The 23,931-nt window shown below is 39.3% G+C and overlaps 1 protein-coding gene across 1 annotated transcript; it reads right to left on the reverse strand.

Moving 5' to 3' along the window:
- Positions 1 to 2,154: 2,154 nt before the first annotated feature.
- LOC306734733 (gamma-aminobutyric acid receptor subunit rho-1-like) lies at positions 2,155 to 19,324 on the reverse strand (the record flags this gene model as incomplete). Its single annotated transcript, XM_079216118.1, has 10 exons — positions 2,155 to 2,442; positions 2,948 to 3,144; positions 4,512 to 4,664; positions 4,750 to 4,890; positions 5,100 to 5,182; positions 9,676 to 9,899; positions 9,982 to 10,049; positions 12,626 to 12,732; positions 13,567 to 13,617; positions 19,221 to 19,324. 10 exons carry the CDS (start codon positions 19,322 to 19,324, stop codon positions 2,155 to 2,157), a joined length of 1,416 nt encoding a protein of 471 aa, XP_079072244.1.
- Between the last annotated feature and the right edge of the window lie 4,607 nt (positions 19,325 to 23,931).

Consider the following 23,931-nt stretch of genomic DNA (forward strand, 5'->3'; position numbering starts at 1 on the left):
AAGTGTTAATTGTAGATAAAGGTGTTATCTCTAAACGATTGATGATAATAGTTTCTCAATGAACTGCATGTTCTCTTCTAAAGTCCAATTTATATCAACTTTCTTTCATTATAAATAGAAGAAACCAAGCCATTTGTATTTGAAAACTACAATACTTAAAATATGGAGTTCACTCCTAAAACCTCTTATACTTTTGCAGGTTTGGGCAAAATGATTTGCAAGTATGAAATAAGTCCCAACTCAAAACTCGTCATCAAAATCTGGATATGAAGAACCGGGCCCATGCTGCTACATAATAAACACACACCTTTATTTAACTCAGTATTCTGGCCATTTATGCGTTATTTATCTTCTTTTTTGCGACTTGAAAATAATCCAGTGTTTAATCACAGAGCAAATACTCCTGTCACATTTTAAGATATAAATATAACGTAAAATACAGCAGAATTGTCTGAAACGGCTTGACCAAACATTTTATCATTATTTATTTCTATGGTGCAATGCCGGTTTGTTGTTGATATTGGAGTCCAAATTTCACTAAAATTCGACAGGAGCAGTTCTCCAGATATGTGAAGGACAAACAAACATTTTCTCTTTTCATTGACCTCATTCTTTGGCTGAACCAGGGTGCTTCTGAATTGCATAATTTTTTTTTTAACCTTCCATTTTAGAGTGGAAGTAAAGCTTCCTTTGCTTAGCGTTGTTGGCTTTATCATCCTTTACCTGCTCAAAAAGACAGTTTGAAAAGATTAGAGCAACTGCAAGGAACTTTTATTTTGTGTGGATTGTGGACAAAGTCGGTAGTGTTTTCGATCGCCAGAGCCCCTCTAGAAAACCTCTTGTTTTAACCTCTCGCCATTATTCAAAAATAATAATAAATTCAATCAAGAACCGCCAATTTGGTGAGCTAGCTATCTTGCTAGCAGACAGAAGGTTTGGCTCTTTCGAGCAACTTATATCTAGAAATTTCAACTTTCTTTGTGGACCTTTTCAGCTTTGGTACTTTTGTAGTTCCTCGTATTGGAGTCATCTACACCAGAGACAACAAAGTAATAAAAAAAGTCCTCATATGGGATTTCAGACCATTTTAATATGTGAAAAAAACACATGTTAGATGCTGTTTGTTAGTCCCTGAAGAAGCGTCTTTCCATTTTCTTAATTTAAATAGGGCCCTTAGAGAGAAAGATAGACCTGTTTAATAAAAATAAATAAACAGCAGCTAAACCAAAACCAAATGGACCGTAGGCCAGAAAAATAGGTTTAAACTGTACTTACTAATGTACTGCCTACAATGAGTTTTTAGCCCTTGATTGAAGCGTTTTTGAAGCCCTGAACAAGTTGGGAAAACCCTAATTAACAACCGGCAGACAACAACCTCTTACTTTCAACATTTCCAGACACAGCTGCCCGCCGACAAGTGTCCTCTGAGGTGGTTCTGTCCAGTCGAGACCCGAGACCCGAGGTGAAGTAGAATGCATTGGTGGGTTTACATTGGACAGTTGCATCCAGGGATGTCCTGATAACCGCAATATTGAAAAACAACCGCACAAGACGGCGAGCAACTGACACAACCACTATGTTTTAAGCTTTCATAGTATTTATACTACGCTACAAAAGCCAGCAGCGAGACGAGGCGCTGAGAGTTTAATTTTTTGTTCATCTTTTGGGTAAAAAGCTGCGCTCGTCACTGTCACTTTTTACCCAGTCATCCAATCGCGATGGAGGGAAGTACTTGAGCTTGTGCCGACATTTTGACTTCTGCAGATATTTCGCTCCACATCCCTGCTCTGTTCTGCATGAAACAAACTAGTATTTCATTCGTTAAACTAATTAGTAAAACTGTTATCTTTGTCATTTAAAAAGCAACAATATACATAATAATAGCCAGACAATAAAACTTATTTATAGTACACTAAAATCAGCATAAACTAAGTCATTTGTAAAAAAACAAAAAAGGCGATAATATTGCATATCATGTTGTTGAGCTAAGCCCGAGTTCCATCTTCTTTTTTTCAAATTTGAAGACAAAAAAAAAGCCCAAATCTGCAAGTTTAACGCACAACGTGCATTTGTAAACCACTTTGACAAGCAGGAAAGCAGATTGTTCACACTTCCGCTCACAGCTGGGTTAAGTCTGCTCGAGTCCCGTCTGTGCTAGCAGTAGATCGACCAGTAGATGAGGTTGAAGAGGAAGTACGATCCAGGAAAGAGGACCCGGGCATACTTGTCTATGATGTGCGTGTCGATCCAGACGTTGCTGTAGGCGGTGGAACCGACGTGGCCGGTGACCTGGTCGCTCTCCATCGCCAGCTGCACCAGCATCCTCTCCCGCTTCATCCCGTTCTCCTCCGGCATGCCGTAGTTCCCTGTCGTGTTGAAATCCACGTCACTGTAGCCGTCCGACATCACGCCAGGATGGGCCAAACCACAGGTGCATGGCAGCTGTAAGTAAACAAAAGGTACAACACTACATCTTAATACAAACTTCTTAAAAATCCAAATAATCTTAGAATTCAAACTGACACTGTGCAGGTTGTTTTTATTATTTAATCTTGTTTTGGAGAAAATGTGGTTTTAACAATGAAAAATACAATATATTACTGGAATAAAGGTATTTTGCGGAGCAGTGACCACCGCAAGGCAGTACGAAAAAAGATCACAGTACTTCAAATTGTACAGTTTCACTTCAATTTTGTAAATTTTGTTTACTGCCCATCATTTTCAAGTGGCTCAACAACTGTTATAGTATTTAGGTTAACATTTTCTTCTGTTTTCCTGGGAATTTGGACATAAACCAAAGTATTGGACAAATAAAAAGGTTGTTCTGATGATGGAAAGTCAAGAAAATCAACAACTTTAGTAGGATTCATCTGGGGACCTTGAATATATGTATCAAAGTGACCTGGCAAGCCAAGGTTAAAGACACACAGTGCTTTTAAACACTCACCCGCTCTCGGAGGACCCTCTCCTTGCGCTCCTGTAGAGTCGACAGGTAGTTGACTGCGGCATACTCTATCACCGAGAGGAACACGAAGACAAAGCTGACCCAGAGGTAAATGTCCACAGCTTTGATGTAGGACACCCTGGGCATGGAGGCGTTGACTCCGGTGATGATGGTGGACATGGTGAGCACCGTGGTTATACCTGAAGCAGGACAACAGGTGTAGAGACGGTGAAACCCAGTTTCATGTCTGACGTTGAAGTGATAAACATTTGTCTGAGTGGAGTGCTATTCCCTTTTGTTTAAGACATGGACACTTACTTCCTCTGAATACAATCGTGCTATCAGGTATGTACAAATATGGACATCATTCAGACACTGTTGTGGGACTACGGATAATATTATGAACCCAGACACCATGGAGTTTGATGTTCCGACGTATGTGGAGTTTACACAACAAGTATAAAGCGGAACTAGTGGTTATTTCCATGGTGAATGAAGGAAACGGTATCTGTTTTACGGAGAGAAGCCAGACGCAGTTCCTGAAGGAGTCGGTGAAATTCACCGAGCTGTGTGCAGCTACGGATAATATTATGAACCCAAACACGAGGGCGTTTCATGTTCCGACATGTTTGGGACTTCCACAACAAGTATAACGCATCCATAGTCGATACTGTAAAAGACAGCTCTTTTTTTTTTTTTTTGGTGCAAATGACGCGGTACAAATTAAATATTTCAACTCGGGTGAAAAATTTGTGTGACGCTGAGTTGCGAAAGCCAATTAGCGTTGAGAAGCTTCGCCCGTCATCACTGCCGTACTGCTGTTGCTGAATCAAACTGCTGCTGGTCCGTCCGAAGAAGCGCTGGAAGCGGCCGTCATTCAGATGCTCTTCCTGGAGGAGTCGGAGCTGTGTGCGACTACGGATAATAATATGAACCCAGACACGATGGCGTTTGATGTTCCGACCTTTGTGGGACTTCCACAACAAGTATAGAGCAGAACTAGTGCTTATTTCAATGGTGAATGGCGGAAATGGTAACAGTTTTTACGGAGAAAGGCCACGGAGAAAGGCCACGGAGATAAGCCGCGAATGAACCACATAAAGTGGAGCAAGTAAACGTTTGGTGTGAACGTAGCATCAGTTTTTTGCTGTTAGCATCGTTAGCTGTGAGCCGCCAGCTCAGCATTCGCTCCCAATGTTGTTCATAGCACCTTTAAATATTATATATATTTTTATCCTAATCATCTGTGAGCTTTGAGGGAAAATTATAATGTGAAACATTTTCCGGATCAGCAGCTAGAACAAGGAACTAAGCTAGAAACCAAATAGAATATTCAATCTTTGTTTCCTTATAAAGCATTTAACATTTGACTTATTTCTGTAAAGGGTTTGTACAAAGGCAATAAAGTAGTCCATGACTATGATATATGAGTTTACAGACAACTACAGTTCCTTCCTCCTTTGTTTCTGCAGTCTTTGGGCAAATCTCTGGGTTTCACTAGTTGTCTTTTTGATTCCTCACAGTCCATCTTGTTTATATGCCCTCTGGATTGTAAACCAATCTTTACCTAGTGGCACCCTGGCAGGGACGGCCCTGCGGTCGATCCAGAAGGACACCCAGGACAGCATGACCATCAGAGTGGCAGGGAAGTAGGTCTGCAGCAGGAAAAAGAAGACGTGACGCCGCAGAGTGAAGTTGATGTACAGACGGTTGTACCAGCCTGGGGAGGAGAAAATGTGAGAGGTCACACAGACCCAAGTGGCTGCAGGCCTGAAATTAAAAGACAGCGGTCTTCCTGTCGGTACCCGTGCTGCTGTAGAAGGCCAGCCTGGTGGTGGTGTGAAACTCCTGGATGAGGAACTGCGAGAGAGAAATCCTCTCGTCTGTATTGAGTGACCTGTTCCCTTCCTTCCAGTACAGCATCAGGTCATCATCTGTGTACGCATCTGGAGAGACAAAGAGCATAAACGACGGATCTTTTGCACAAACCTCCTACGCCTTTTAATAAATGTGAAACAACATTTCCTTGATTTTACATGAACATGACAGAAGGATAAATATCTCTCTGCTTCTGCAGCTACGACAAGACTTTTCTACAGAAGTCGCAGGAATGACCTGAGAGGAGGGGAAAATTTGATTACATCACGTCACTTACAGCTCTCTATCTCCAAAGAGCATGTCTGCGTATCGAGCGGGAAGCGACTCAGGTCCATGCTACACATGGATGTGACTGTCACCCTGCAATGACAAAACAAAGCTGTGATGTATGGAACAAATGTCACCACATCAATCATTATTTCAGTGTTTTTTTTTGTCTTTAGTAGGAGAGGTTACAATCTGCATTCATTCACGGGTCGTAAACTCGAGTGTTTATCAGCTTTAGCTCCAATCGGAAGTGATGGAAACATGACAATCAGGTGGCATTTTTTGCCCCTTTTTTCTGGTGCGGTGCCGGTGTTGGTAAGTGAATAAATAATAAATAAAATCAACAGGGATTTGGACAATTATTATAATTTATTTAGGTACAAAACTACAATGCTCTTCCCTCAAAGCCACAAAACTCCATTGTGAGAAACAGTAATTTGACCTTGTAAAACACACTTCATTCCAACTTGACAGAAACAAAGTAATCCTCATCGAAACCACTTGGTTAGTCTTTCCACTGTTCCAACAATCACCAACTGGTTCGGTCCAAAGAACCCTTTAATTCACCCGGTTAGATGTGAAAAGAAATCCATTAGACTCCATTGACAGAAACAGTAATTCTACATCTCTGATTAATGTAAAAAACACTTAATTTTAAGCCAATGTAAAAACACTTAATTTTAAGACAAAGTATTTGTCTTTTGACTGTTCCAACAAACACCGATTTTGTTTGGAGAGTTTAAAAAAGAGACTGATTAAGTAACAAATACTGTATAAAAGAAAAAGAAGTAATTAACATATTCGAGTTCACTAAACCCAGTTTTTCCGGCCGTGTTTGCGACTTCTCTATTGCAACGGAAAAGGAGTTTTAGCAGGTTTTTTTCTAGTGGAAAATGGGTACAAGTCTGATAATAAAAACTGTAAATAGAGGCTGATGACTTTTCTGCATAGGCCCATAATGCACGTTGAACCTTTAGCAGAGCCGTACCCCTCCATACCCACAAGCACACACTGAGGTTGGTCAGCAGAGATTTGGTTTCCGGCACACAGATGATAAATGAAAATACATAATCCAGCTCATGGGACAAGATACTGCATCCTCACCCGCCAATCTGCCTTTAGTCTGGGAAATCTCCAACCAGCACCAACCGCACACAGATTAACCCCCGACCATGATAGGAGGACGCTTATATCTACCACTTACCATCCAGCTACTCTTCCCTCGTTTACCAGATAGTACTATGATGCCTGCTATCAACAGTGAATGCTGATTTGCAGATGTTGTCATCATTCTGAATTTGGGTTGTTCCGGCCGTGCCACGTTTGGTCACAACAGGAGGCAGATGGCCAGCTGTAAATCTGTGCCGGGGCTCTGTTATGTGGATTACAAAATCAACTATCTTGGCCCCGAGCTTCCTATCGCTCGCCACAATTACGAGGCCTTGCTCGGCAGCATTAGTGGCCGTAATTGGCAGAACGTTATCCCCTTAAATACACATCTTGTACTGTGGCAGCTGGTGCCACTTTGTCATAGCAGGACCGTCAACAGCAGTTGCATCCCTGAACACCCACTAACATCCTAACCTGCCCCACTTCAGGGGCATCACGTGTACTGCATGTATGTAGAATATCTATAAAGGCATAATATGAAACTGTAGTGTTCGTTTTTATTAGCATGGCTACGTAACATTTTCGTTTTTCATACTGCTATTTTACATTTTTTAATTATCAATTATTTATCTGTTATTTATATTTATACTATTTATCTAGAACATTGCACTGCCCATTTACGGCTTCTTTTTGCACTTCTGGTCAGATGCTGAACTACATTTTGTTGTCCTAGTACTTCTACGTGACAATAAAGTTAAATCTAATTCACAAAACTATCTAAATAAAAAAAAATCGAAAATGTAATTTAAAGTCTGTCATACTTTAATAAAATGTTATATTGTGGACTTATTTACAGAATGATATTTAAAAAAAATTATAAAATCAATATTGTTGATATGACCTAGTAGATAAAAGAAAATAATAGAACCGCTAAAACAAAGCGGGTAAATTCATAAAAGTACATGACTTTACTGTAATCTTTTATAACCAGAAAAAGACAATATTACCAAATTTAAAACTCTAAGACGATATCTGGTTTCATATGACTATATCACTATAATGTGCAACTATATTGTCCAGTCACAGAAGGAAAAGCACAAGTGTAACTAAACACATGAGCAATGTGTCCCATGACCAGCGTGAACAATACCAGGACCCTGAAACTTCATCCATCCATGATCTTCCTCCTATTTGGGTCGCCGTGGCAGTGGGCTTAAGCGTCGTACTCCAGATGTTCCTCTCCCAAGCAATGCTTTCCAGCTCTCCCTGGGGATTCCAGAGTCGCTCCCAGGCCAGACGAGATCTATAAGCTCTCTGGCGTGTGCTGTTCCCAGTCGTGCGTGCCCTTATAAAACCCTCTACAGGGAGGCGTCCTGGAGGATCCTGAACAAATGTTGAACCCCCTCAGCTTTTAACCAGGCGGCAACCTCCGGTTCTGCCGAGTGAAGCCAATGCAGCAGTGTTTTAAACCTGCATTCTCTCTACTAACCAGCAGGGGGTGACTCCTCTGGTTGTATAGAAGTATATGCTTCATGGGTTAAAGCTGCATTCTCTCCACTGACCAACAGGGGGCTCCTCCGCATTCCAAATATGGTCACTTCCGTTCATTGGTTGCAAAAAAATCAATTTAGCGACAGGGTGGTATTCAAGATGGTAACGGCGAAATCACTGAACTCGAGGCTTCACAAAGGCAGTCCACAAACCAACGGGTGACGTCACCATGACTACAGTTATGCTGTGTGATGAAGGCCACAATCTGTTGGAGCCAACAGAACCAAATCACTTGCAAAAACTCGACCATAATGCGATTATTTACACCTGTGCTTTTCCTACTGTCACATGTCAAAAAGGCCTTTGAATGAAGACCAAATCAGACTTTAAAGATCCATTCCGACTGGATTTAATTCCCACTGGAAGGTTGGGTGACTTCAATAAAACCTGCTGGGCAGGATGGGAAAGCACATGATTAAAAAAATTAAATAAAATCACACCCCAGTTATTCCCCTGACTGTTTGGTGTCCATCTCACTGGTCCGGCTGCCCGGCTGGCATTTTAAAAGTGTATCTGAGTTTTAAACATAAAGTGCACAGTAAAAATGATTGTACTAAACTAATAATAATAATAATAATATGTACATATAAATAGTTACCTGTGCTAATAATATTAATATTGAAATAATATTAAGACTCCCCCTGTAATAATGTAACATTGTATTAATAATCCTGTCCAAATGAGGCTAAATTGGTTAATAATGAACCGGTAATACATTCCTGAATAACTCTCAGCCATGGATTATATAGTAGATAGAATACACTGTGTTTATGACACAGTACATTATATTTAATCCCTCTGTGAATCTAAATCCTTATTAAGACTGAATCTGTTGCTGAGCAGCTCGAAACTAATGACGCATTCATCTCTAATAACATACATATTAGTTACTATTCTTTCAGTCTGTAGGAGGATTATTTCCCCATTACTTGTTATTTTTGGTTCCCCTCATATCAAGTAAAGTAGCATCATAACAAACTAACAAGTAACTACTGAGGTTTGACCGGGAATCTACAAATACCTTAATTACAAACGTGAAGAAAAGGCAAACTTAACTTATTAAAATAATGCGTCTTGTTTCTTGAGCCCTATTCACACAGGACTAGTATTACTGGGAGACCTCTAGTAATTTTAATAATTTAATGATAATAATCTTAATCCCGTGTAAATCTGTGATGGAGGTGATAATATGACTCCCTGGAAAATTGGCATCTTTTGCAAGGTTTTTTGTTTTCTCAACAAAAAAAACTGTGCTTCTTTTCTAGAATTATGGAGGTTGCTCTGATAAATATAAACATTTGTTTTTACAGCATTTTGGGTGCAAATTGAGGATGCTCATCTTGCTACGCAGTCATGGCTACCAATCAACACCGGAGCAAGAGGTCTTTGTATTACATTACTATGTTATTATTATATATATTATATTATATAATTGATCTTTTTTTCAATATTAAATATAAATATCACACTGTATAATATGTTGAATATAAGTGGACGTCACGCAGAGCGTCGAGGGATAATGTCAGTAAATTTGCGTAAAATACAGACTTATATTACGCAAATGGTTCTTTCGGTAATACTAGTTCCATTTGAATGTTGTGCATTAAGTTAATTAAGTTCCATCTACTAGCATTATGTGGATATGAGGAGTTGGGAGCATCGAGAACTTGTGGCGCAAAATCTCCAATCAGGTGCAGTCAGGTGCAAAAACCTTTTTGCGATATTTTGTCTTTTAGAAATTACGGTATTTCCATGTTTTCTTTAATGCGTAAATTGGAAAAGTACATTATAATGGGGCAAGACATAGTACACTTGGAAAGGAAGCAAATGAGTGGGTGTCCCCACATGTTAAACTATTACTTTTCAGCTAACAGCCACTTTCAGTTGTTTCACACTGTGTGTGTTGAGTGTTGAGTCCGGTTTACCGCAGGCTGTAGAGGACTTTGCCATCTGGGTAAACTCGCAGCATGACGTTTTCGGTGGTGGTGTCGTGGGTGAAGGACTTCTTAGAGTGGACGAAAAACATGTCCGGCACCCAGATTTTCTTCACCAGGCGGCCGTCGAAGGTCATGCTCAGGTTGTTGTTGCTTCTGAAGGACAGACGTTCATCTTTCCAGTAGTGCCTCAAATACAGCGTCATAGTAAAGTCCTTGAACAAGGATAGACGTGTCCATTACGTTGTTATCTCAACCAAACAGCATTTTCCTACTCACGGTTCGTTCCAGACATACCATGTCGACCTCTGAGATAGCGTCCAAACTTTCCACCTGGACATCCACTCCAACAGGGACTGCAGGCCCTTTAGAGAAATATCCAGCTTTAATTCACAGTAGTGTTGACACATGGGTTAAATTCAACAGTGGACCATTTCAGATCAGACAGATTTGGCAAGATGACATCGTTAAGAGCTCCAGTCAACCAGAACTGGTTACAACGTTTCTACTTTAGCGCTACAAATAAAATCTGCCATGAAAAATGTTCCGTTTCTAAAATACAACTCAAGTTCTTGAGCAATACATGCAAGAATTCCTCCAGGAACCTTTTTGTTTTGGGTCATATTTGATCTGCAGCTAAAACAGTAGCTTTTTGTCCACAAATCTGTCTTGTGTAACATTTTTCATTAACTCTGCCTTTTCCCACATTTTTTGAATGAAATTTGGGTTCAGGGAACGTAACCTCAGGTCAGTGCCTCTTCCTCAGCCTCTCCAACCTCTCACTTAAGTCGTGACCGTCACCGTCTTTTGGTAAACTAACCGGGACTATTGTTTGGGTCATGCATCACCCATGATTCTCCGTATTCCGAATATAACACCTCTCTCCGTCCAACAGCATTCTGAAGTTTCATTCAGAAAGCTTAAAAAAAACCTCTTCGCCGTATTTGGTCTTTTAGAATTTCCGCCAATTCCACTTCAATGCTTTTAAAGCGCAAATTTAAAAAATGCATAAAAACAGGTGGGTGGGAGAATGCACATACTCACTGCCACTGGCAAGAAATAGTTACAGTAGTAATAGTTTGGCAGCGTTTTGTATTTGTTTTCCTGAGAGTGTAGCGTTCGCTTGCTGCTTTTTTTATTATTGCTGAGCGGCTTTTCTCACCCAAAGTTCAACTCACAGCAGAAAAGCGCCCGACACATTAGTCTTTTCTCCTTATTATGGCGATGTAACGTTGATCAGAACAGATCAAGAAGGCAAATTAAGGAGCCACTTAAGATTTTAGGTAATATATTTTATTTAAATGGCACTATTAACTAGGTACCGTACAGTTTGTGCAGCTAGCGCTATAACGTTAGCGCTCATTCGGAGGTTGCCTTGAAACAGTTAAACATTTTACAACGGCAGCAAACTGCAAAAACTCTCCCTGTCAGAGTCAGCGAGTGCAGATGTGGCCCCGGTGGAACTGTCAGGATTATCTGTGTTTATTTGCAAGGTTGTGACTCCTTTTTATGCTTTTGCTTCAAACACCGACTTTCATCCAAATCCCCATCAAAGCAGTCGGGTGCAGATTTCCCAAACAATGTCACAGAAGGCAGCGGAAAGAGTACTCTAATCCTGTTTGACATTATAGTGCATGCTGTTTTCTTTCATCTGTTGTTAGTTTTGTTGCTTTTGTTGATGTTGTTTACTCACTTAACGTGTTCAGGACTTTTTGACTATTTACCAGAGATGCAGCCGTTTCTTAAAGGTCTGAACTGCCGATTTCGATTATGGGACAGTTACAAAAACAGTCCTTCATAGCTGGAAAGATTTAAAATGTAGTTGGACGATCTAAGAAGCTCTTTATTTGGAGCAGACTGAGGCCTTCACCCGAACCAAGTCATTTGTGTCTAAACCCAACCAAACTACGAGTTACTCTGTACACACACTTCTCATTTAGTAATGGCCGGCATTTGACAATGTTAATGCGATGAAAACTCTGAAACTCATGCAGTTAGGTTTTTGAACTGTCAGATATATATGATATAAATATTAGAAAAAAAGAAAAGGAAACAATTGGTCAACTTTGCAAATTAAACACCCAAATCGTATTTTAATCCCCACAAATTCAGATTTCGGGTAATTTTGCAAAAGTGGCCCTTGGGCAAATCAGGAGTTTTCCTGCGTTAAAGGACACTGAATCAACCGACAGAAAGCATCAGAAACAAACAGAAAAGTAGGTTTTTATCACCAGCCTCATCTGTATTAATAATGTTTTTATTGGTGAGAGCGGTGAAACTCTCGCAGCCATGCGACAAAGAGAAACACATCGATGATCTTAAACTTCTGCAGAGATTAAATATGTCTCTGTGGATCTACCAGGAAAGGTGTTCCCAGTTCACACAGGTTTCAGGGAACAACCACAACACGCTGTGTCATGCTGCGTGACAAACAAGCCGATTGGGTAAATCCAACCAGCTGTCAGACAGAACGGCAAACTGCAGCTTGGAAATATCTGTTGCACTCACAGTATGCACTTACGTTATCAACACAAGAAACCTACAGTAACTAATGAGACTGTATCCAGTAATTAACAACAATAGAAAACCGAGTAAATGCTTTCCAAGAACTCCAGGTGAGAGTTTTCAAATGCAAGTGGGAGAATTTAAAAAGCACACAGATTCTGGCTTTGAGCAGTGTGGCAGATTAAAATGGGAGTTATTGAAACCTAAAGCTATAGACTTTGGCTGCTTGGTAATTAATCACTGGTCCACAGCAGCGTGGATTAGGCATAATCCCACTCTGTTATGTCATCTCTACAAGGCAGCGCCGGTCACAAATGATCTGGGCTGGGGTTTAGTGTAAAGTCAAAAAGAACACTTGATGTGGCTAATGAATGAATTACATCTTTCAGGAGAGTAGACAGCGATTAGTTTATATAAGAAAGAAGAACCGCCTCACCTCCGAATCCGGGTCGCATTGTGAAGTCGTGGTCATCTATTCTCAGCAGCTGCTCTGACTTCGGACCCCAGATTTTAGTTACATCCTGACTCCTCTTGAAAATGGGACTGATGAAATGTTTGGAAAACAACAATGAAAGATGCAAGATCATGCTGTACTGAAGAAGACTTGAAACTAGAGATTGAGACAATGAACTCATGTTTACAATGTTTACTGAGGGAATAAATCAAGAGAGAAGTAAAGTCATTTTCTATAGACTTCTATACAACCAAAGAAGTCGCCCCCTGATGGTCAGTGGAGAGAATGCAGCTTTAACACATGAAGCATAGACTTCTATACAACCAGAGGTGGTCAGTAGAGATAATGCAGCTTTAACACATGAAGCATATATTTCTATACAACCAGAGGAGTCCCTTATAATAAGGTAATAAATTTGACAATAAATTGACAATTGTACAAATTTCAATGTTCTTTTTACATGCAGAAAAACTTTACCCAGTTGATAATACAGCCTTGGGTGTAGAGGTTTTGTAGTGTAATCGTACTGTGTTTGAACATGTGGCTGCTGTCAGCTACATTAACCAATATTTTCAACTCACCATTGCTATTTAGCTACTAATCAAGGTTTTACTGATAATGTCGACCACCTTTCAGATTTTGCGCATCGTAGCCGGGTGTTTATGAGTTGATGCAGCACAGGCGAAATAATCTTATGAATTTTCTGATTCTGAGGGATAAGAATGGATTAAATTGGGTTTAGTAAAATACATGGAAGCGGCCCATCCTCCTAGATACTGCAAACAATAGTGTGATTAAAATGTTGACCATGTGCCTCTAAATCCATGATGCTTTAATCTCCGCTATAAGATCCTCCTTTCTAGCCCCTGTTATCGTTCTAATTGGACTAAATAACAAAACAAAAAAACAGACGTGCGTCATACCTGGCAATCTTGCGACCGGATCCTTCTGTCAGAGGCATTTCTCTTTTCAATCTGAAAGAGGGGAAAACACATGACGTGAGTTTACACATTATGCAATGTCTAATAGCACTGACTGATTGGGTGAAAGTATCTTAAGTAAGTGGGGCACGTTGAAGTTTGTCAAATACCAGCAGGGGCGACTCCTCTGGTTGTATAGAAGTATATGCTTCATGTGTTGAATCTGCATTCTCTCTCCTGACCACCAGGGGGCGACTCCTCTGATTGTATAGAAGTCTATGCTTCATGTGTTGAAGCTGATTTCTCTCTACTGCCCACCAGGGGGCGACTCCTCTGGTTGTATAGAAGTTTATGCTTCATGTGTTAAAGCTGCATTCTCTCTCCTGACCACCAGGGGGCGACTCCTCTGTTTGTATAGAAGTCTATAGAAAATGACTCTACTTTATTTATTCCCTCGGTAAACATTGTAAACATGAGTTTATGTCTCAATCTCTAGTTTCAAGTCTTCTTCAATACAGCATGATGTTCATTTAGTAAATGATGGTCATCTAGAGTCAAACAGACCATAAAGTAGGGGATGCTTTAGGGTAGGGCTAACTTCTGATTGACAAGTCGCTGCCACAGTGTTGTCCCGTCTGGCAGTTGTGTTTTTAATCATAGAAATGTCACCCTTTCACTGTGTGTTTTCATAGTGTCTATGGTTGGACCACTCCCTTTTGAGCGACAGTGAAAGTACTTATACCTTAACTCAGCGGTTCCCAAACTTTTTAGGCCATGCACCCCCTTCTACATCCCGACCGGGTTCACGCACCCCCAATCCCCCACACCTTAAAAAAAACGCAACAGAGCCTATTTATAGCCGCATAAAATTATATATTATAATATATATTATATTATCAATGATCTGCCTTCAGTATGTATTGGAACTTCTGTCCAAATGTACACTGACGATACAGTAATATATACACTACCGTTCAAAGGTTTGGGGTCACCCAGACACATTTTCAGTTTCTTCGCAATTTCTCGCATGGAATAGCCTTCATTTTTAAGAACAAGAACAGACTGGCGAGTTTCACATGAAAGTTCTCTTTTTCTGGCCATTTTGAGAGTATAATCGAACCCACAAATGTGATGCTCCAGATACTCAACTAGCTCATCGGAAGGCCAGTTTTATAGCTTCTCTCAAGCATAACTGTTTTCAGCTGTGCTAACATAATTGCACAAGGGTTTTCAAGGGTTTTCTAATCATCCATTAGTCTTCTATGCGATTAGCAAACACAATGTACCATTAGAACACTGAGTGATAGTTGCTGGAAATGGGCCGCTATACACCTATGTAGATATTTCATTAAAAACCAGACGTTTCCACCTAGAATAGTCATTTACCACATTAACAATGTATAGTGTATTTCTGAGTAATTTAATGTTATCTTCATTGAAAAAAACAGTGCTTTTCTTGAGACATTTCTAAGTGACCCCAAACTTTTGAACGGTAGTGTATGTATATATATAGTAAAAAAACGATATAGTAAAAAACCCTAACCCTATTCAGATTATAAAGTCTGCATACTTTTTGTTGTTGTTTTTCTTTTAATTTTCTTTTAACTCGTATTCCTCAAAAATATTAATATTATGTATCAGGTCACTCTCTGCTTCTTAAAACTACTGAAGCAATTCTCAATGAACAATTTTTGATTTATTCCAAAATTTATATTTTCACGCTATGATTTTCTCGCATATAACATACCGTACAACCACTTGGTCTCTTACCAACCCACGAACTATGAAATAATAAAACTGTTTTTTTTAATGGACTGCTTAGATCAGAAAACATGTGATTCAATTCAGATTCGGATTCCCTTGCTACGTCACATGCATGCTTACTCATTAGAATATGGCTGGAGACAGGGTTCATACACATTTTGACCAATGGATTTCCATGACTTTTCCATGACTTCAAACCATATTTCCATGACCAAACATTTTGTGAAATCTCGGTGAAAAAGTGAGAAAAAAGTATTTAAACTAACAATGAGAATTCCAAAGCATACAGTATACCTTAAATGACACAAATAAATGAGAGACAATAGTTTGATTAAAAGAATAAACATTTATATAGATGCCTGTATGTGTGCCTGCTTATATTTTGAGCGTCTTTCTTTTAAAAGCATATTCATTATTTCAAACTCAGCGTAAATGAACGTCATGAACACATGAATATAACACATTTCCATGACTTTTCCAAAACCTTTGGGATTTTATTTTTTTCAAGGACTTTTTTTTTTAAAACAGAGCAGAGGGTATTTTTTTAACATTGACGCATGTGAACATGTTCTAGTAGAAACCCCAAAAATAAAGTAATTAACCTTTAAAAAGCAATCAAACCCGCCGTCATACCGAGTCACTGCAACACGCACGTATAGGAGACAGGAAGTGCATAAACCACTTCAAAACATTGGTGCAGCTTGTAATGCGTTGTATTTTCTTATGAAGCATCTTTGGTTTTGCCTTCTGTAATGTTGCCATGCTTTGCTGATTGTTTGCTTAACATATATTTGTTTTAATTTCTGCATTGTACATGTCCTACTACAAACACGACACTGCCTTATTTCATGTTTGCACCGTACTCTCTTTCATAAAGCTCACTGGCACCTGCCAAACTCAAATTAGTCAGGACAGTACACACAAGTCAGCCACTTGTTTGCGCTCATTGCAACGTGGTCGTGCACAATGCGAATACTCCTGGACTGTTCAGCGGTTAACGGATGGACGGATGGTGACTTCCTCAGCTGTTTCTGAGCGTCCATCAGCAATTGGAAGTCATAGCATCTCTTCTCCTCAGCTTTGGCCATAGCCGCCAGTTGGAAATTTGACTCAGAAAACCACTCGTTGGATTGTATCTTGACTTTGGTCTCCGTCTGAGCTATAGCTTCCTCGTTCTCGTGCTCCAGTTCTGGTTTTAAAAGATCCGATTCATAAATGGCACAAAAACATGGGTGCTTATCGTCAGTAGCTTCAGGCACATCTTTATTTTCAGAGCCGCTGTCAATAAAAAATCCTTCAATATCTGCACTGAATCTGACAATCAGGTGCTGCACCATCATGTGACTTTGACACTAAAACCAAAAGTAACAGTAGAATAAGTGGAGAAGAGCCATACATCTGGTGGACTGACATAGTGAAGTCAGTTATAATACCATAGATGTATAAAGAGAACTGGACGACGCATTGGAAGAAGGGACCTCGTTCGTTTCTCAGAAGCACATGAAGCCAAAAATTACCCAGACATTACCCAGAGTCCTGGCGATCTTCCCGGCGATCTTCCCCATCCATGGAGCGCATGGAGCCAGCTCGCTAGCATTTCCTTGAACCTCGCCAACGACTCGCTCACATGATGATGAGGGAAGTGAGTCTGGATTCAGCTATTAGTGCCTTTAACCAATTGTAGAACCCAATGGTTTAAATATGAGCTATTTAAATCTTCATACTGGAAAGTTGATTCATCTAAAAAGTTCTTCATTTTAAATTGTCATAATTAGTGTATCAATTATTCAAAGAAAGTTGAGGTAACAATGAGCTAACCACCAAATTTGATGAAATCCCCTTTAAGGGGTTCCTGATAGATTTGGTTCACGAGACTGGGATGAGACAACCTGAAGACATAATGCCTCCAGCCACGGCTATATATATATATATATATATATATATATATATATATATATATATATATATATATATATATATATATATATATATATATATATAAAAACAATGTAAGTCAATGGGCAGAAGTCTTTGGGCCCTGATGGCGTCACGCGATGGACCACCAAGTTGTAATTCTACGGTTTTGCCAATCAGAGAATTGTCTTTAAAGCTCTAAATTTAATTTAATTGGCCTGTTGTATTGCTAAAAAATAACATATTTCATGTGTAAGAGAAAGAATGTGTTATTTTCGCCCAAAATTCAACATTTAAACACATCCCTTCGTAAAGCCACACCAGAGGATTTTCCCTCTGGCAGCAATGGTAAAGTAAAGTAAATTTCCAGTTATAAGCTTCTGAAATCCCAAACTTTATCTTCTGACAGATGCCCAGCAGAAAGACAGTATTACACGTTCTACATTTGCGCTCTACCGAGAACGACATTTAATTGCTGACCTTCCTTCCGCCCGGCTGACTTTCCCAAAGCCACAACAATAGCAATAATTCAGAAAGCACATTAACACGCTCAGATTACAGGTTACGTAATCAGAGTAAGTGATTTCTCTAACCAGGCACACGTCACCTGTTGTTGCCGTCAGCTGAAAACGGAGCTTTGATGATCAGGCGTGCACAGCCGCCGGTGTTTTTCTGCTCGTGAACAGCCGTGATTGGGTGTGTGATGCGCTCGGCCGGGGCAGGTGTGTCGCTGAGGACCAAAGGAAGCTAAGTGTTAGGGAGGGAAGTAGTTTGCATGAGCAACAGCAGAGGACAAGCCCGTTGTGAACAGACATGTTTTCAGGCACTAGTTTCTTGAATGAAGGAAAAGGGCTTTTGAGGCCTTGCCTACAAAATCTAGTTGGGATATCTTTTATGTGTAATAATATACTTTGTACAATAATATTAACATATAACAATGGCAGGTTTTATGTATGTTTATTAATGACTTAAATGATGCTTCAAAATACAATTTGTTAGAATGTAATCAAACTAAGTTTCATAAACAAACTAAGTTCACTTCCCTCAGTCTGAACAAACTAAGTTTCATAAACTAAGTTTCATAAACAGTCTGAACAGCTACTTTTTCTTGTGTTTTTGAAAATTCAGTTGTTGAGAACAATATAGCCAGATATATCCAAAATATAGCTCTTTGGGAGCATCAAACTGATGCTGTTCCTAAATCAGAATAACTAATAACATACAACCAAATGCTTCAGCGCCATGTGTACTTTCATAACATGGTCACCAAGATGAGGACAAAAAAGATCTGAAATCGGACTTTTTAAATGGGAAACAATCCCATCTCGAGCAGTCAAGAGGGTTAACTTTTATTAAAAAAAAAATAATAACATCTAAAACCCGCTCAGACACTCAAATGGTCAGTTAAAAGAATAGAGGATATATGAAGCATGTGATCATGTAAAGGTATGCAGTAGCAGGCCATCAACAGACCTCAAACAACAGTTTGTAGGCCTGTTGTGTGACAGAATAGCAACAATTATATATAATAGAGCAATAATTGGCATATCAGAGATAAATCAAAACAAAGAGGTTCATCTCAAATTTTAATTCCAAAAGAGGAGGATGTGTGATACGGTAGAAAGTTCCAGAACCAGCCTGTAAGTGGACCTCGAGTTGAGATGGCTTTGTCATGTCAAGTGTTTTCAGGGTAAATAATTAACTGTTTAATTCAATAGTTTCCGGAATAGACTCATTTATCTAGTAGGGTTTTTTTCTCCCAGACAAACATATTGTTTTTGGAGCTGGAACTTCATCATCGTAAAATAATGAGTGGGTAATAATCCTATTGCAGGACATTTTGATTGTGTAAATAAAAGTGTGAAATATACGATTTTACACACGATGTATGTCTTAAAATGAAACTTTCCAGTTTTACGCGTAATTACGCACGGCCCCTTTAGAAAGTCAGCCAATCCTCTCCAGCACGATGGACTGACCTGACTTTTCGGCCCGGCTGCAGCGCTTGTCCCTTCGGACGCGTCTGTCCGGACACACCGGCCATCCCGACCAGCAGGAAGAGCAGCACCACATCCGTGTGCATGGTGTCCAGCGTCCCAGCCCTCTCCAAAAAAAAGACTCAAAAACCGCAGCTTACTCCCACAACGTCCCCCCGCACAGCACGCGCATTCCGCACTCGCTTCGCGCCGCAAACATAGTGAGAATGTATACATGCATGTCACGGTATTTAATCTCAAAGAGGGGAGGGGGGTTGGAGCTATTTCGCCTAAACCTACAAATCCTCCGCCTGAGATGGTGCGAAATTACGCTCGGCGGAGCCCGTTTTCTTTCTCTTTTTTGTATTCCCCGCCGGGTGCTTCACCTCCACCTAGAAATGTGACAGCTGCGCAGGTCAGAAGGACGACCGATTATGGCCTGCATGCGCTCCTTCCTGCACATTTATGCGCAAACGGGTGAATGATCAGAGGGGTGACGTGACGCGGAGGAAAATCCACTGCGGTCAAGTGAGCCCACATCCGCCGAGTGAGCCGCAGTTGCAATTCTAAATGCACCTCTATTCAAGGTGTTACGGTACGGGGGCCAGCTCAATGTCACAATATTCAAACAGCTATAAAATCAGTTCCATAGACTTGTACATAAATATTCCACTGCAGTCTTGTTCAGGATGACCTCTGCTATGCCCATGTACATGGCCTCAAAATATTACTGTACAGTTTTTGAGAAAATTGAATTCAAAGTCAGCTTGAATTTCATAATGATATTCATAATTTCACAATATTCAAACAGCTATAAAAACAGATCCATAGACTTGTACATAAATATTCCACTGCAGGCTTGTTCAGGGGGACCTAAGCTATGCCCATGTGCATGGCCACCAAATATTACTGTACAGTTTTTGAGAAAAGTGAATTCAAAGTCTGCCTAAATTTCATAATGATGTTCATAATTTCACAATATTCAAACAGCTATAAAAACAGTTCCATAGACTTGTATATCAAAAAAACAAAACAAAAAAAGCCTGCAGTGGAATATTTATGTACAAGTCTATGGATCTGATTTTATAGCTGTTTGAATATTGTGAAACTGTGAATGTCATTATGAAATTTAAGCTGACTTTGAATGCAATTTTCTCCTAAACTGTAGAGTAATATTTTGAGGCCATGTACATGGACATAGCATAGGTCATCCTGAACAAGCCTGCAGTGGAATATTTATATACAAGTCTATGGATCTGTTTTTATAGCTGTTTGAATATTGTGACATTGAGCTGGCCCCCGTACCGTAACACCTTGAATAGAGGTGCATTTAGAATTGCAACTGCGACTCACTCGGCGGATGTGGGCTCACTTGACCGCAGTGAAAATACCTCTATTGCAACATGTGATTCTTTTTATTCCTTTTTTTTCAAAGTGTATCAGGCTGGATCCTTTAAACGCTGATATATATTTGCAGTGACACACACTTTAGAATATGAATTTTATCAAGCACATCGCCAATTATATGTGTATATTGTATAGGAAATTATGTAACCTCTTAATCCATAAATCTCGACTGGGTGATGGAGCCAGAGGCTGAGTGCATTCATGTCACTGGGGTTATTTTTCAATCCATCACCATCATGTTTTCTCTTTCCTTCACTTGGGCTGAGGTGAGGTTCACAGTGCTGCAGCTGGAGTTCTGACCCTGAGTCATTTTTTATTTCTATATAACCTGAGCTGCCTTCTTTGTTTGCTCCTCTCTTTGTAGAATACAGACTCTCATCTTGATGTTCTGTGCCAACCAGCGTTTCACTTAAGCAATATTATGAGATGCTATTAGTCAAATTATGTCTCACCAAGACTCTCTCAATAATATTGGATGTAATTCAGACTTCCTGGTTGACCTGTGGTGATCAAACTACAGCCACTAATCATGTATTAATGAATGCTTAATAGATTAGAATACATCTTGAGCATATTTATAATAAATTACACATTGCACATTCTAGTTTAAAACCTAAATGTATGAGGAATGGTCTCTGTCTTAACCTCATATTTTATTTATATTTTATTCATTTCTGTTCTGCTCTGTATGTTACATCTAAAAATTTGACTTACAGATTTATATTTGCATCTTAATCTTTTTAGACAGAGCAGAAACCAATATTTGGACATATCTGCCTGTTTTAACTTTATTTATTTGCAAATTTAACAGAAAACATCATAATATCGCAGACGTGCACTGAGCTTTTGCGCCCTAAAAAAATGGAAAATCCTATGAAAACTGTACACAAACCACATACAAGTATAATATTTGGCTTTTTACGGTGCTCGTCAGCAATTTAGTATTGCCCAAAGTCTCACAACAGACAGATTAGACAAAAGATTGGTCAAAATCGGTGCAGCAGAGGCTGAGATATCCTGACTTTTAGCTCTAAAGACCATTAGCACACATTTCCCATGATGCAACTTAAAACTGAGTCTGAGAAAAAACAATGTGTGAAAAATGTATTTTCTTGTCTCATCCCATTCACGTGTTGATTAGTGAAATTGACTCCAATTCCACACAAATCAACAAGGAATCCATGTATGTACATTTATATAATATGTGGCTTAGAGGCTCAGAGTCAGAGATGTTTAGTTAAATTACATACATTTTACAGGTGAATAGGGTAAAAATAAATCAATCAGTTCATGACATTAAGACAATTATTTTGTGTATTACAAGTTTACTGAAATGTTATATTTAAATATGCAAATTAGGCATTTTCTAATGGTAACTTTTGGTGCATTTAGGATAAATCTACAGAAACAAACAGAAGAAGTAGTAAAATAAACACCTAAATGTTTATTTTGGATGTGTTCTCTCCACTAGTCTGAAAGAAGACATGTCATGGAAGCAAAACAGACCAAAACCTTTGACCAATGTATGACCAACGTTGTCGTTTTGTGTTAATGTTAATGTCTTCATCTTGATGTCTTTATAAGCATTTTAAACTTGTAACACAGAGTTAAAAAATACTAAACATTTATGTCTTCATGGCTCCAGAAAACTCCTCCCTGGACACAGGAAATTATAGATTTAATTTCTTTAGTTAATATTATTATGTATCACTTGTGTACTAGCTATAGACATCGACACACACCAATGAAGTATTACACCTTTTTTAGAAATCAGTGAAATCAAGTTGTTTGAATATATATTTTAATAATAATTCCTTTGTGATAACTGAGGAAAAGAGCGTTTTGCAGTTTATCCATTTAACCAGTAGAGGGCAGCAAACCCTAAACCATAAAATGTAGTGTAGTCAGGGCCCAATCCCAATGTCTCCTATAAAACCCTAAACCCTGACATCACCCGTTTGAGTGTGAGAGTCTGCGAGTTTGCGAGGGCTTGAAAAGGCTGACATCTCTACAACCGATATCTCCAAATTTAGACACCAAAGCAATCTTTATTGATAAATATGGAGACAGGTGAGAGGGAATATATGTATTTTTATGTTGGGGGATGAACAGTCCCTTTAATGTTAATGTTTCTGTGTAAATTTGATATTCCAGGCTGAACACGTCTTTGTTTACCTTTTATTGTTTTAAGGCCTCTGGGCTTCCCTGATAAACCCCTTGTTTAATGCCGTAGTGCTATGAATTCTGGGTAATTCCCTCAGGCAAATTCTGCAGAAATGCAGGCTCACACAATGTGTTTATGAAGGGCTGCAAATGTCTGCCGTGAAAACACTTAAGCATCCCCTGCTTTATGGTCTGTTTGACTCTAAATGACCATAATTTACTAAATGAACATCATGCTGTATTGAAGAAGACTTGAAATTAGAGATTCAGACATAAACTCATGTTTACAATGTTTACTGAGGGATTAAATCAAGAGACAAGTAGAGTAATTTTCTATAGACTTCTATACAACCAGAGGAGTCGCCCCCTGGTGGTTAGTAGAGAAAGAGTTTTAACACTTTTCGGCATCATCTTCACCCGGCAGAACCGGAGGTTGCCGCCTGCAGAAAAGTCATAAAATAGCGTTCTAATATCTTTTACAAACCACCTGTCCTTGACCTAGACGGAACACACTGTGAGGTCAAGGAAAGACGTGGAGAGTTCACAAGGATTTAGATCATGAGTATGTGTCGATGGACGCTATATATTGCAGCTCACAGTCCGACCCATGTTGTTTCAGGCATTCTTTATACAAACAGCTCCTTCAGCAAACAGCTCCTTCAGTTGCTGTGAAGGAAATATACACCAGCTTCTTCCTTCCTGCTGCTGTCCCACTTTAAAAATCCACACTGCTCCCAGTAGACGATTCAGGACTGATGCTGACTGTCTGCGTTCTTCTTTCTATTTAAACTTGTATTTCTTCTTCCTCTGATTACTCAGTGGTTACTGACATTTTTTTTATGCATTAAACATCAATGTTTTGCGAAATGTGTATGTTTAATTTTGTTTGATGGCAATCACTGAAGTGGAAGCATATTTTGGGGGATATTTTGTCGTATATCCTGGTCTAAACTAATGCACCAATACTTGTTTGAGATGTTTAGGCACGTATATAATTATAAATTCACTTACAAGCTAAATCTACCACGTACGATTTTCGTATCTTTTACTTTTCACATTTATTTATGGGTCGTGACAAAAAACTGCAGCATAATTTACTGAGAACTTTGAACACTAAATCCAAAAGGGTATTGCTTATGCAAAA

The sequence above is a fragment of the Taurulus bubalis genome (genome assembly GCF_910589615.1).
Source record: "Taurulus bubalis genome assembly, chromosome: 3".
NCBI lineage: Eukaryota > Metazoa > Chordata > Actinopteri > Perciformes > Cottidae > Taurulus > Taurulus bubalis.